At 45.5% G+C, this 12,969-nt stretch overlaps 1 protein-coding gene across 4 annotated transcripts in view; it reads left to right on the top strand.

Annotated features, from left to right (window-relative positions):
• The first annotated feature begins 591 nt into the window (after nucleotides 1-591).
• Nucleotides 592-12,969, top strand: part of LOC130277092 (C-factor-like) — a 43,037-nt gene continuing 30,659 nt past the window's right edge. The window contains exons 1-2 of one of the 4 annotated variants that reach the window (XM_056527399.1): nucleotides 592-740; nucleotides 4,265-4,416. In XM_056527399.1, the coding sequence (XP_056383374.1) occupies nucleotides 4,279-4,416 (138 nt within the window). In that variant the 5' untranslated portion in view covers nucleotides 592-740; nucleotides 4,265-4,278. Of the gene's footprint in view, nucleotides 741-3,310; nucleotides 3,332-3,752; nucleotides 3,771-4,067; nucleotides 4,078-4,264; nucleotides 4,417-12,969 lie in introns of those variants that run through there. The other 3 variants (XM_056527400.1, XM_056527401.1, XM_056527402.1) reach the window with 3 other exon arrangements.

Below are 12,969 nucleotides of genomic sequence, written 5' to 3' on the forward strand. Positions count from 1 at the left end.
TTAGACACCAAGAGAGCATTTGGACTTATCTACAGTTAAAATGCATTACTGCGCAGGTGTCCGCACTTCAGGATGGAAAGAATGACTGAATGGGAAGGTGTGCATTCATATCGGTCTAGTATAGCAGATATATAGGTAGTTGAACTCTTGAGCAGCTATTAAATGGGTTGTCCACAAATAGAACAACAAAGCTAATTTCTTCCAAAAACAGCACCACACCTGCCCTCAGGTTGTATGGGAGTATTACAGCTTGGCTCCATTCACTTCAAGGAAGCTGACCTGCAATATCACACACAAGCTGCGGACAAATGTGGTACAGATTTTTTTTTTTAACAAATCAGCTGTTTTTCTACTACTGGAAAACCCCTTCAAGAGTGTTCAACTAGAATAGTAAGTAACAAAACACTAACAAGTTGCAAATGTTTCTTTTTTTATCCTTTGATAAATCCTTTGATAAATTCTCCCCATGGTTCTGCTTCTCATCAAGGAATTACATTTCCAACTGGCAATGGGATTCCGCTGCACAGTGCACACTGCAGAGTTTTTGAGGCAAACTTTCAGCCCAGAAAATCCCTTCGAAAAATTCCACCAGAACATTGAACTTGGACTCTGAGTCTCCGGCTGGATTTTGTCCAACGGGAAATTTCGAAGTGTGAACCCGGCCTTAATCTTCTTGCCTGTCTTCACAGCCAGCTCTTGAGTGGTTTCAGATCCAGATGACAGCCATGTCCAGTGTCTAGGTAAGTTGAAGCTTCTACTTCTGCTTCCATCCTCTTCTGCAGCTTCATTATCTGGGTGTACAACTACTGTTTGACCTTGATCTTGAGGCTTTTTTCTTGACCTTATGCTTGTCCTGTTTTTTGGTTGTCTAGACTTGTTCTCCTGGTTCTGACCCATAGCTATGCTAATTACATTGACTAAACTTTTTCCTTAGCCTCTGGCTTGTCACTTTCTGACTAATCTTCTGGTGATAACCTGTGACTAATGTTTCTGACTATGCTATCACTGCAACAGCTACTACCAATCATGGACTATTCTGGGGGCATCTCTGTAGCTATGCCCATGAGTGAGGATCAGGGTTAAAACCAGGGGATCTCTCAGGGTGCATTCACATCACATTTTGTGCCAAGGCACGGATTCAATTTCTGAAGCTTAAATAGAATGCTGCCGTCTCCATTCTTGGATTGACACAGATTTCATTCAATTCTATGACCGGACAGAATCATATAGTGTCTCCGTGTTTGGGTCATTTTATGACTTTTGGCTCGAACTGAAGACTGAGGCAGACCAGGTTTTACAGTCTGAGCCAAAAGATGGATATGGTTGGAAAATGGTCATAAGATTAAGCGGGGTCCATGCCCATCTGAGTGCTGTGACAATCATGCAGGTTTGGTGGTGGAAGGCAGGTACAGTATATTTCTCCCAAGTTCCTTTCCTATGTGCGTTAACTCCAGAGCCTCTCACCTGCCAGGTGATTAATTAAAGGGGTTATCCAGGAAAAAATACTTTTTTTTTTTATATATCAACTGGCTCCAGAAAGTTAAACAGGTTTGTAAATGAATTCTATTAAAAATCTTAATCCTTTCAGTACTTATGAGCTGCTGAAGTTGAGTTGTTCTTTTCTGGCTAAGTGCTCTCTGATGACACGTGTCTCGGGAACTGTCCAGAGTAGAAGCAAATCCCCATAGCAAACCTCTTCTACTCTGTGCAGTTCCCGAGACAAGCAGAGATGTCAGCAGAGAGCACTGTTGCCAGACAGAAAAAACAACTCAACTTCAGCAGCTGACAATTATTGGAAGGATTAAGATTTTTTAATAGAAGTAATCTACAAATCTGTTTAACTTTCTGGAGCCAGTTGATATATAAAAAAAGTTTTTTTTCCCTGGAAAACCCCTTTAACCCCTTAAGGACGCAGGACGTAAATGTACGTCCTGGTGAGGTGGTACTTAACGCACCAGGACGTACATTTACGTCCTGAGCATAACCGCGGGCATCGGAGCGATGCCCGTGTCATGCGCGGCTGATCCCGGCTGCTGATCACAGCCAGGGACCCGCCGGCAATGGCCGACGCCCGCGATCTCGCGGGCGTCCGCCATTAACCCCTCAGGTGCCGGGATCAATACAGATCCCGGCATCTGCGGCAGTTCGCGATTAAAATGAACGATCGGATCGCCCGCAGCGCTGCTGCGGGGATCCGATCATTCATAACGCCGCACGGAGGTCCCCTCTCCTTCCTCCGTCCGGCTCCCGGCGTCTCCTGCTCTGGTCTGTGATCGAGCAGACCAGAGCAGGAGATGACCGATAATACTGATCTGTTCTATGTCCTATACATAGAACAGATCAGTATTAGCAATCATGGTATTGCTATGAATAGTCCCCTATGGGGACTATTCAAGTGTAAAAAAAAATGTAAAAAAATGTAAAAGTAAAAGTAAAAAAAAAGTGAAAAATCCCCTCCCCCAATAAAAAAGTAAAACGTCCGTTTTTTCCTATTTTACCCCCAAAAAGCGTAAAAAACATTTTTTATAGACATATTTGGTATCGCCGCGTGCGTAAATGTCCGAACTATTAAAATAAAATGTTAATGATCCCGTACGGTGAACGGCGTGAACGAAAAAAAATTAAAAAAGTCCAAAATTCCTACTTTTTTAATACATTTTATTAAAAAAAAAATTATAAAAAATGTATTAAAAGTTTTTTATATGCAAATGTGGTATCAAAAAAAAGTACAGATCATGGCGCAAAAAATGAGCCCCCATACCACCGCTTATACGGAAAAATAAAAAAGTTATAGGTCATCAAAATAAAGGGATTATAAACGTACTAATTTGGTTAAAAAGTTTGTGATTTTTTTTAAGCGCAACAATAATATAAAAGTATATAATATGGGTATCATTTTAATCGTATTAACCCTCAGAATAAAGAACACATGTCATTTTTACCAGAAATTGTACGGCGTGAAAACAAAACCTTCCAAAATTAGCAAAATTGCGTTTTTCGTTTTAATTTCCCCACAAAAATAGTGTTTTTTGGTTGCGCCATACATTTTATGATATAATGAGTGATGTCATTACAAAGGACAACTGGTCGCGCAAAAAACAAGCCCTCATACTAGTCGGTGGATGAAAATATAAAAGAGTTATGATTTTTAGAAGGCGAGGAGGAAAAAATGAAAACGTAAAAATTAAATTGTCTGAGTTATTAAGGCCAAAATGGGCTGAGTCCTTAAGGGGTTAAGGTGAATGAGAGGGTGGATGTAAAAGAGAATCCAGGAGGTCAGATCTCTCTCTCTGGCTGAGGACACAGAATGCCTGTCTGTGGAGAGACTCATGTGAGTAAAGGTTGCTGAATGTATTTTTTAGCTGGCAGAGAGAAGCTCTCCAGTTGGTAGTGAGGGTCATCACTTGAATAGTTAGTGCCGGACAGGCAAGGTTTTTCTTTTGTTCCTGTATTGTTATTTTTATTTGGCTTGCAACCTTTCTAATAATCTGAAGAGTCAGATTGCATGAACTTGGTTCTGTTTGCCTGATTTGGATAAAGACAAACATGTGTCCCTTTCCCTCAGCAAAAGGGCAATCCCTGACACTTCTCACAGTGCGGATACTTCAGCAGCTGATTGTAGCTTCAGAAATTGTATCAGTGCCTCAGAGGCACAAAACATGATGTGAATGCACCCTTAGACTTTGTCAGTTGAGGAGATATAGATGAGCAGGACTCAGTCCACGATCCAAATACCTTTATTCACGGAGACATAGGGAAAGACATCACAGGTAAGTTCCAGTAATAAGAGCAACGTTTCACAGCTTCTTCTTCCGGAAGAAGCCGCTGTAAAACGTTGTTTCTATATCTCCTCAAATTATATACTTTTGGGACTCTTTACTCTTTACTTTTGCCCGTCACCATTGGACTTCTACATGGAGCTCTATACCTATGAGACTGTGTAGTATAATGTCACTTTATTATTCAGGCAGCATTTCTAGTAGCGGCAGCTGTGTTTTCTCTTTTTTGGCATTTACTCATGGACTTTGCCTTGCATTTAGCCAGAGCCAAACAGATTGTAGCTGGAAGTCACATCAGGTTATGAAACTGTAACACGCCTTTTAATACTAGAGGAGGTTACATATTTAACTTGGCCTGTGTTCAATATGAATCTGGTTTTATATCTGCTTATATAATTATGCTTACTCACTGTGACGTATCACCTATGCAACTTTATACCTACTTTAAAACGGCTAAACCACAATCATTTCATCTTCTACCACAGAAGAAGAAGGTAACATGGCCCCTGAGAGAATCCTCATCACTGGATGCAACAGAGGGATTGGCTATGAAATGGTCCGGCAGCTGATAGAACAACAATGTCCGCCTAAACAAATCTTTGCAACTTGTCGTGATCCCAGCTCTCCTCAGAATAAGGTAAACACATTTTCATTTTAAAAGTAAAGTTTCAATTTTAAAAACAACTTTACTTATTTTTGTTATTAGAGTAAATGGGTATTATTTTTGTTGAGCATTTTTTTAAAAGGATAACTACACGATTCTACACTTGCAGAAGTCTTAAACTTTTTTCCCCCCATAAAATCCTGCCCAGGCTACCAGCCTAAAAAACAAAAACAAAAAAATTAATAAATAAATAATTAAAAACCCACAACAAAAAATGCTATGCCCAGCATAACGTCTCAAATGAATGAAGTTCCTTTATTATAAAATCACATGGGACACAGGTCTCAGGTAAGAAGTGACGCGTTTCGGCTAGTTGGTCCAGCCTTAGTCATACAAATGATCCACTGGTAAAAAAATCCTATTTATTGGAAAAGGAACTGATGTCATCCCACACGTTTGTGTCCGTCCTGTTCCATCCCGGCACAATCCCATTAAAAAGCACAGACAGCCTAGATAATACGTTCGTGTTCAGACAGTACAGTACAATAATTTTGTAGTCATACTAATAGAGACAATCTGACTGAAAATGAGCACGCAACAAGATGAACTATTAATGTGCATTGGCATTCATTGAGGTCTTGTGATCCTTTCTGTCATGTGATGTATGTTATTTTAGCAGGTTCTATTGAACTGCCAGAAGTTGAATTCTATGTGTTTGGTTCAATCCCCTCTACTAAAGATGAGCCCAGTTTATCACAGTGGCTCATGCTGATAAATATGGTGTCACATCCTGAGACATGTCTTCTAACCACTAGTGCCCAACAGCTATGTGACCTTTCACAGAATTTTTGGGGGGAGATTTATCAAAACCTGTGGAGAGGCCCAGTTGCCCACAGCAACCAATCAGATTGCTTCTTTCATTTTTCACAGGCCTTGTTAAGAATGAAAGAAGCAATCTATTTTATTTATTTATTTATTTATATAGCGCCTACAGATTCTGCAGCGCTTACAATTATGGGGTACAAACAAAGACAAGTATCAGACATAATATTACACATTAACTATTCAAACAAGAGGTGTGGGGATATGTTGAGGATATGTTGAGGCCAATTAGAGAATGTTATAGGCCTGTCTGAAGAGATGTGTTTTTAGGCCACGCTTGAAACTATGGATGTTGTTGTTGAGTCTGAGGGATTGAGGGATAGCATTCCAGAGAACCGGTGCAGCACGAGTGAAGTCTTGGAGACGGGAGTGAGAAGTTCGGATTATAGAAGATGTTAGTGTGAGATCATTAGCAGATCGGAGAGAACGTGTAGGATGGTAGACAGAGATGAGAGAGGAGATGTAGGGAGATGCAGCATTGTGGAGAGCTTTGTGTGTGAGACTGAGGATTTTGTACTGTATTCTGGACTGAATTGGTAACCAGTGTAGTGACTGGCACAGGGAGGAGGCGTCAGTGTAGTGGCTGGAGAGGAAGATGAGTCTGGCTGCGGCATTAAGGATGGACTGGAGAGGAGAGAGTTTGGAGAAAGGAAGGCCTATTAGTAAAGAGTTACAGTAGTCGAGGCGGGAGTGAATCAAAGCAATAATGAGAGTTTTAGCAGTTTCAATAGTGAGAAATGGGCGGATTCTGGAAATGTTTTTGAGATGCAGGTGACAAGAATGTGAAAGAGACTGAATATGGGGAGTGAAAGACAGATCAGAGTCAAGTATAACTCCAAGACAGCGAGCCTGCTGCCCGGGAGTTATGGTAGTACCACATACCGAGATGGAAATGTCAGGGTTAGGTACAGTATCAGTTGATGGAGAAAAAACAAGAAGTTCTGTTTTAGAAAGATTTAGTTTCAGATATAAAGAGGACATAATGTCTGAGACAGCAGAGAGACAGTCACTGGTATTCTGTAGGAGTGCAGGGGTGATGTTGGAGGAAGAGGTATAGAGTTGGGTGTCATCAGCATAGAGGTGGTACTGGAAACCAAATCTACTGATTGTTTTTCCAATGGGGGATGTGTAGAGTGAAAAGAGTAGAGGACCCAGGACCGATCCCTGGGGAACCCCAACAGCAAGGGGAAGAGGAGAAGAAGTAGAGCCAGAAAACAAGACGCTAAAGGAGCGGCGAGAGAGATAGGAGGAAAACCAGGCGAGAGCAGAGTCCTTGAGACCGATCGAGCGGAGATTACTGAGGAGGAGTTGGTGATCCACAGTGTCAAAAGCCGCAGACAGGTCCAAGAGAATAAGTAAAGAGAAATTGCCATTTGATTTGGCTGTCAGAAGATCGTTAGTGACTTTGGTTAGGGCCGTTTCTGTGAAGTGAAGGGAGCGGAAACCAGACTCTAAGGGGTCAAGGAGAGAGTTCTCGGAGAGATAGCGGATAATGAGGGAGTAGACCAAGCGTTCCAGGAGTTTGGAGATAAAGGGGAGTTTGAGACGGGTCGATAGTTAGCTGCACAGGACGGGTCCAGAGATGGTTTTTTCAATAGTGGGGTTATGATAGAGTGTTTGAAGGAGTAGGGAAAGACCCCAGAAGAGAGGGAGAGGTTAAAGATTTTAGTTAGGTTACAGCTGATAGCAGGACAGAGAGACTGGATGACGTGTGAAGTCATGGGGTCACTAGAGCAAGTAGTGGGGCGGGCGGAGGAGAGGAGCCTGGAAACCTCATCCTCCGTTACGGGCTCAAAAACTGAGAGTGATGAAGAGGAGACGTGGCTGGGAATTGTGTCAGAACTTTTTAGGGGACTGGGAGAGGATTTCATCACGAATGTCATCGATTTTAGTTTTGAAGTATTTGGCCAGGTCTTCAGCACAGAGATCAGTGATTGGGGTCTGTACTTTAGGCCGAAGGAGAGAGTTGAACGTGTCAAAAAGGAGTTTTGGGTTGTAAGACAGAGAGGAGATGAGGGAGGTAAAATATGTTTGTTTGGCGAGATGAAGAGCGGAGTAATAGGATTTAAGCATGAATTTATAGTGCAGATATTCTGAAGAAGTCTTAGTTTTCCTCCACAGATGTTCAGCACACCTAGAGCATCGCCTGAGAAAGCGGGTTGTTAGCGTGTGCCAGGGTTGCTGCCGTCTGTGTCGGGAGGTTCGTGTTTTAGAGGGTGCCATTTGATCCAGGGTAGACTTGAGGGTGTCATGGTAATGTTTGGCTGCTAGATTAGGGCAGGAGAGAGAAGAGATTGGTGATAGTGAAGATTGTAGAATGTCTATAAATTGACTAGTGTTTATGGCACGCAGGTTTCTGTAAGTGTACAAGGTTGGAGTGTCTGGAAGAGGATAGGAGTTACTGATAGAGAAAGAGAGAAGGTTTTGGTCAGAGAGCTCAAAAGGAGAATTAGTGAATTTAGAGACAGAGCAAAGTCTAGAGAAGATCAAGTCCAGTGTATTCCCATCCTTGTGTGTGGGAGAGTCAGTAAGCTGTGAAAGGGCAAAGGAGGAGGTTAGAGACAGAAGCCGAGAGGCAGAAGAGGAGATTGGGGTATCAATGGGGATATTAAACTCATCCATGATGAGTGTAGGTGTTTCTGAGGAAAGAAAGTGAGGGAGCCAGGTTGCAAAATGATCCAGGAACATTTCGGGAGGACCAGGAGGACGATAGATGACCGCCACTCTGAAAGACAATGGGCGGAAGAGCCTGAGGGTGTGGACCTCAAAAGAGGGAAATGTGAGTGAGGGTAATGGGGGATGACTTGAAAAGTGCATTGTGGGGCTAGAAGCACCCCAACTCCTCCACCATGCCTGGTGTCAGATCTAGGGGTATGTGAAAAGCAGTGTCAGAAGTTTGTATCCATGTTTCTGTGAGAGCCAGCAGATTAAGAGAATTAGTGAGAAATAAGTCATGAATCTGGGTGAGCTTATTGCACACAGATCGAGAGTTTAGAAGAGCGCAGTTAAAGTTTGTAGTGGTTCCGCAAGAGGCAGGTAATGTAGAGCAAATATTAGTGAAAGGTGGGCCAGGGTTAGGAGCACTGTCCCCAGCAGCTAAAAGCAGAAGAAAGAAGAGGGAGAGCAGAGGGCTGGGTGAAGTGATGGAGCGACTTCTGTGCTGTACCATGGAATAAGGTGACTTTGGGTGGTTTATGATGGTGAGCAGTGCCCATAGCAATCTGGTTGGTTGGTTTGGTCTATAATTGGAGTCACATATAAATACACTCACCTGCTGGCACAAGAGAAAACAAGAATCACCTGTGGCTCATTAAGATATATCATGCTGTTGGAGACCAGTGGTGTCTCCAGCATTCATATTTAGGGGGGGCACATGGGGGGCCAGTGACAAAAGTGGGGGGGGCAATTTTAAAATGTGTACGTATATTTTATATTTATATATCATAAATAAATACACACACACACTGTGCAGAACATGTTTAATTAAAAAAAAATGTAAAAAAATGTAATTTAAAATCTTCATACTGTTACGCCGAGCGCTCCGGGTCCCCGCTCCTCCCCGGAGCGCTCGCAACATCCTCGCAATCGCAGCGCCCCGGTCAGACCTGCTGACCGGGTGCGCTGCGATACCTCTCCCAGCCGGGATGCGATTCGCGATGCGGGTGGCGCCCGCTCGCGATGCGCACCCCGGCTCCCGTACCTGACTCGCTCTCCGTCGGTCCTGTCCCGGCGCGCGCGGCCCCGCTCCTTAGGGCGCGCGCGCGCCGGGTCTCTACGATTTAAAGGGCCACTGCGCCGCTGATTGGCGCAGTTGGCTTAATTAGTTTATTCACCTGTGCACTTCCCTTTATAACCTCACTTCCCCTTCCCTTCCTTGCCGGATCTTGTTGCCATCGTGCCAGTGAAAGCGTTTCCCAGTGTGTTCCTAGCCTGTGTTCCAGACCTCCTGCCGTTGCCCCTGACTACGATCCTTGCTGCCTGCCCCGACCTTCTGCTACGTCCGACCTTGCTCTTGTCTACTCCCTTGTACCGCGCCTATCTTCAGCAGTCAGAGAGGTTGAGCCGTTGCTAGTGGATACGACCTGGTTGCTACCGCCGCTGCAAGACCATCCCGCTTTGCGGCGGGCTCTGGTGAAAACCAGTAGCAGCTTAGAACCGGTCCACTAGCACGGTCCACGCCAATCCCTCTCTGGCACGGAGGATCCACCTCCTGCCAGCCGAATCGTGACAGTAGATCCGGCCATGGATCCCGCTGAAGTTCCACTGCCAGTTGTCGCCGACCTCACCACGGTGGTCGCCCAGCAGTCGCAACAGATAGCGCAACAAGGCCACCAGCTGTCTCAACTGACCGTGATGCTACAGCAGCTACTACCTCAGCTCCAGCAATCATCTCCTCCGCCAGCTCCTGCACCTCCTCCGCAGCGAGTGGCCGCTTCCGGCCTACGACTATCCTTGCCGGATAAATTTGATGGGGACTCTAAGTTTTGCCGTGGCTTTCTTTCACAATGTTTCCTGCACTTGGAGATGATGTCGGACCAGTTTCCTACTGAAAGGTCTAAGGTGGCTTTCGTAGTCAGCCTTCTGTCTGGGAAAGCTCTGTCATGGGCCACACCGCTCTGGGACCGCAATGACCCCATCACTGCCTCTGTACACTCCTTCTTCACGGAGATTCGAAGTGTCTTTGAGGAACCTGCCCGAGCCTCTTCTGCTGAGACTGCCCTGCTGAACCTGGTCCAGGGTAATTCTTCCGTTGGCGAGTACGCCATCCAATTCCGTACTCTTGCTTCCGAATTATCTTGGAATAATGAGGCCCTCTGCGCGACCTTTAAAAAAGGCCTATCCAGCAACATTAAAGATGTTCTGGCCGCACGAGAAATTCCTGCTAACCTGCATGAACTTATTCATCTAGCCACTCGCATTGACATGCGTTTTTCCGAAAGGCGTCAGGAGCTCCGCCAGGATATGGACTTTGTTCGCACGAGGCGTTTTTTCTCCCCGGCTCCTCTCTCCTCTGGTCCTCTGCAATCCGATCCCGTGCCTCCCGCCCTGGAGGCTATGCAAGTTGACCGGTCTCGCTTGACACCTCAAGAGAGGACACAACACCGCATGGAGAATCTGTGCCTGTACTGTGCCGGTACCGAACACTTCCTGAAGGATTGTCCTATCCGTCCTCCCCGCCTGGAAAGACGTACGCTGACTCCGCACAAAGGTGAGACAGTTCTTGATGTCTACTCTGCTTCTCCACGCCTTACTGTGCCTGTGCGGATATCTTCCTCCATCTTCTCCTTCTCTACTATGGCCTTCTTGGACTCCGGATCTGCAGGAAATTTTATTTTGGCCTCCCTCATCAACAGGTTCAACATCCCGGTGACCAGTCTCGCCAGACCCCTCTACATCAATTGTGTTAACAATCAAAGATTGGACTGTACCGTGCGTTACCGCACGGAACCCCTCCTAATGTGCATCGGACCTCATCACGAAAAAATTGAGTTTTTGGTCCTCTCCAATTGCACTTCCGAAATTCTCCTTGGATTACCGTGGCTTCAACGCCATTCCCCAACCCTTGATTGGTCCACAGGAGAAATCAAGAGCTGGGGTACTTCTTGTTTCAAGGACTGTCTTAAACCGGTTCCCAGTACTCCCTGCCGTGTCCCTGTGGTTCCCCCTGTAACCGGTCTCCCTAAGGCTTATATGGACTATGCTGACGTATTTTGCAAAAAGCAAGCTGAGACTTTACCTCCTCACAGGCCTTATGACTGTCCTATTGACCTCCTCCCGGGCACTACTCCACCCCGGGGCAGAATTTATCCTCTGTCCGCTCCAGAGACTCTTGCTATGTCTGAATACATCCAGGAGAATTTAAAAAAGGGGTTTATCCGCAAATCCTCCTCTCCTGCCGGAGCTGGATTTTTTTTTGTCTCCAAAAAAGATGGCTCCCTACGTCCTTGCATTGATTACCGCGGACTTAATAAAATCACGGTAAAGAACCGCTACCCTCTACCTCTTATCTCAGAACTCTTTGATCGCCTTCAAGGTGCCCACATCTTTACCAAACTGGACTTAAGAGGTGCTTATAATCTCATCCGCATCAGGGAGGGGGACGAATGGAAGACTGCATTTAACACCAGAGATGGACACTTTGAGTATCTGGTCATGCCCTTTGGCCTGTGCAACGCCCCTGCCGTCTTCCAAGACTTTGTTAATGAAATTTTTCGTGATCTCTTATATTCCTGTGTTGTTGTGTATCTGGACGATATTCTGATTTTTTCTGCCAACTTAGAAGAACACCGCCAGCATGTCCGCATGGTTCTTCAGAGACTTCGAGACAATCAACTTTATACCAAAATGGAGAAATGTCTGTTTGAATGTCAATCTCTTCCTTTCCTAGGATACTTGGTCTCTGGCCAGGGATTACAAATGGACCCGGATAAACTCTCTGCCGTCTTGGATTGGCCACGCCCCTCCGGACTCCGTGCTATCCAACGTTTTTTGGGGTTCGCCAATTATTACAAACAATTTATTCCACACTTTTCCACCATTGTAGCTCCTATCGTGGCTTTAACCAAGAAAAATGCCAATCCCAAGTCCTGGTCTCCCCAAGCGGAAGACGCATTTAAACAGCTCAAGTCTGCCTTTTCTTCTGCTCCCGTGCTCTCCAGACCTGACCCATCTAAACCCTTTCTATTGGAGGTAGATGCCTCCTCAGTGGGAGAAACTACTCCATCGGGGATCGAGAACTATTGGCCATTAAATTGGCACTTGAGGAATGGAGACATCTGCTGGAGGGATCAAAATTTCCAGTTATCATTTACACCGATCACAAGAATCTCTCCTATCTCCAGTCTGCCCAACGGCTGAACCCTCGCCAGGCCAGGTGGTCGTTGTTCTTTGCCCGTTTTAACTTTGAAATTCATTTTCGCCCTGCCGACAAGAACATTAGGGCCGATGCCCTCTCTCGTTCCTCGGATGCCTCGGAAGCAGAGGTCTCTCCGCAACACATCATTCCTCCTGACTGTCTGATCTCCACTTCTCCAGCCTCCATCAGGCAAACTCCTCCAGGGAAGACCTTCGTTTCTCCACGCCAACGTCTCGGGATTCTCAGATGGGGTCACTCCTCCCACCTCGCAGGCCATGGGGGCATCAAAAAGTCCCTGCAACTCATCTCTCGTTTCTATTGGTGGCCGACTCTGGAGACGGATGTTGTTGATTTTGTGCGGGCCTTTACTTTCTGTGCCCGGGATAAGACTCCTCGCCAGAAGCCTGCTGGTCTCCTTCATCCTCTGCCTGTTCCCGAACAGCCTTGGTCATTGATTGGTATGGACTTTATTACTGACCTACCCCCATCCCGTGGCAACACTGTTGTTTGGGTGGTCGTTGATCGATTTTCCAAGATGGCACATTTTATTCCTCTTCCTGGTCTTCCTTCAGCGCCTCAGTTGGCAAAACAATTTTTTGTACACATTTTTCGTCTTCACGGTTTGCCCACGCAGATCGTCTCGGATAGAGGCGTCCAATTCGTGTCTAAATTCTGGAGGGCCCTCTGTAAACAGCTCAAGATTAAATTAAACTTCTCTTCTTCTTATCATCCCCAATCCAATGGGCAAGTAGAAAGAATTAACCAGGTCCTGGGTGACTATTTACGGCATTTTGTTTCCTCCCGCCAGGATGACTGGGCAGATCTTCTACCATGGGCCGAATTCTCAT

This window comes from Hyla sarda, chromosome 6 (genome assembly GCF_029499605.1).
Source record: "Hyla sarda isolate aHylSar1 chromosome 6, aHylSar1.hap1, whole genome shotgun sequence".
Classification (NCBI taxonomy): Eukaryota; Metazoa; Chordata; class Amphibia; order Anura; family Hylidae; genus Hyla; species Hyla sarda.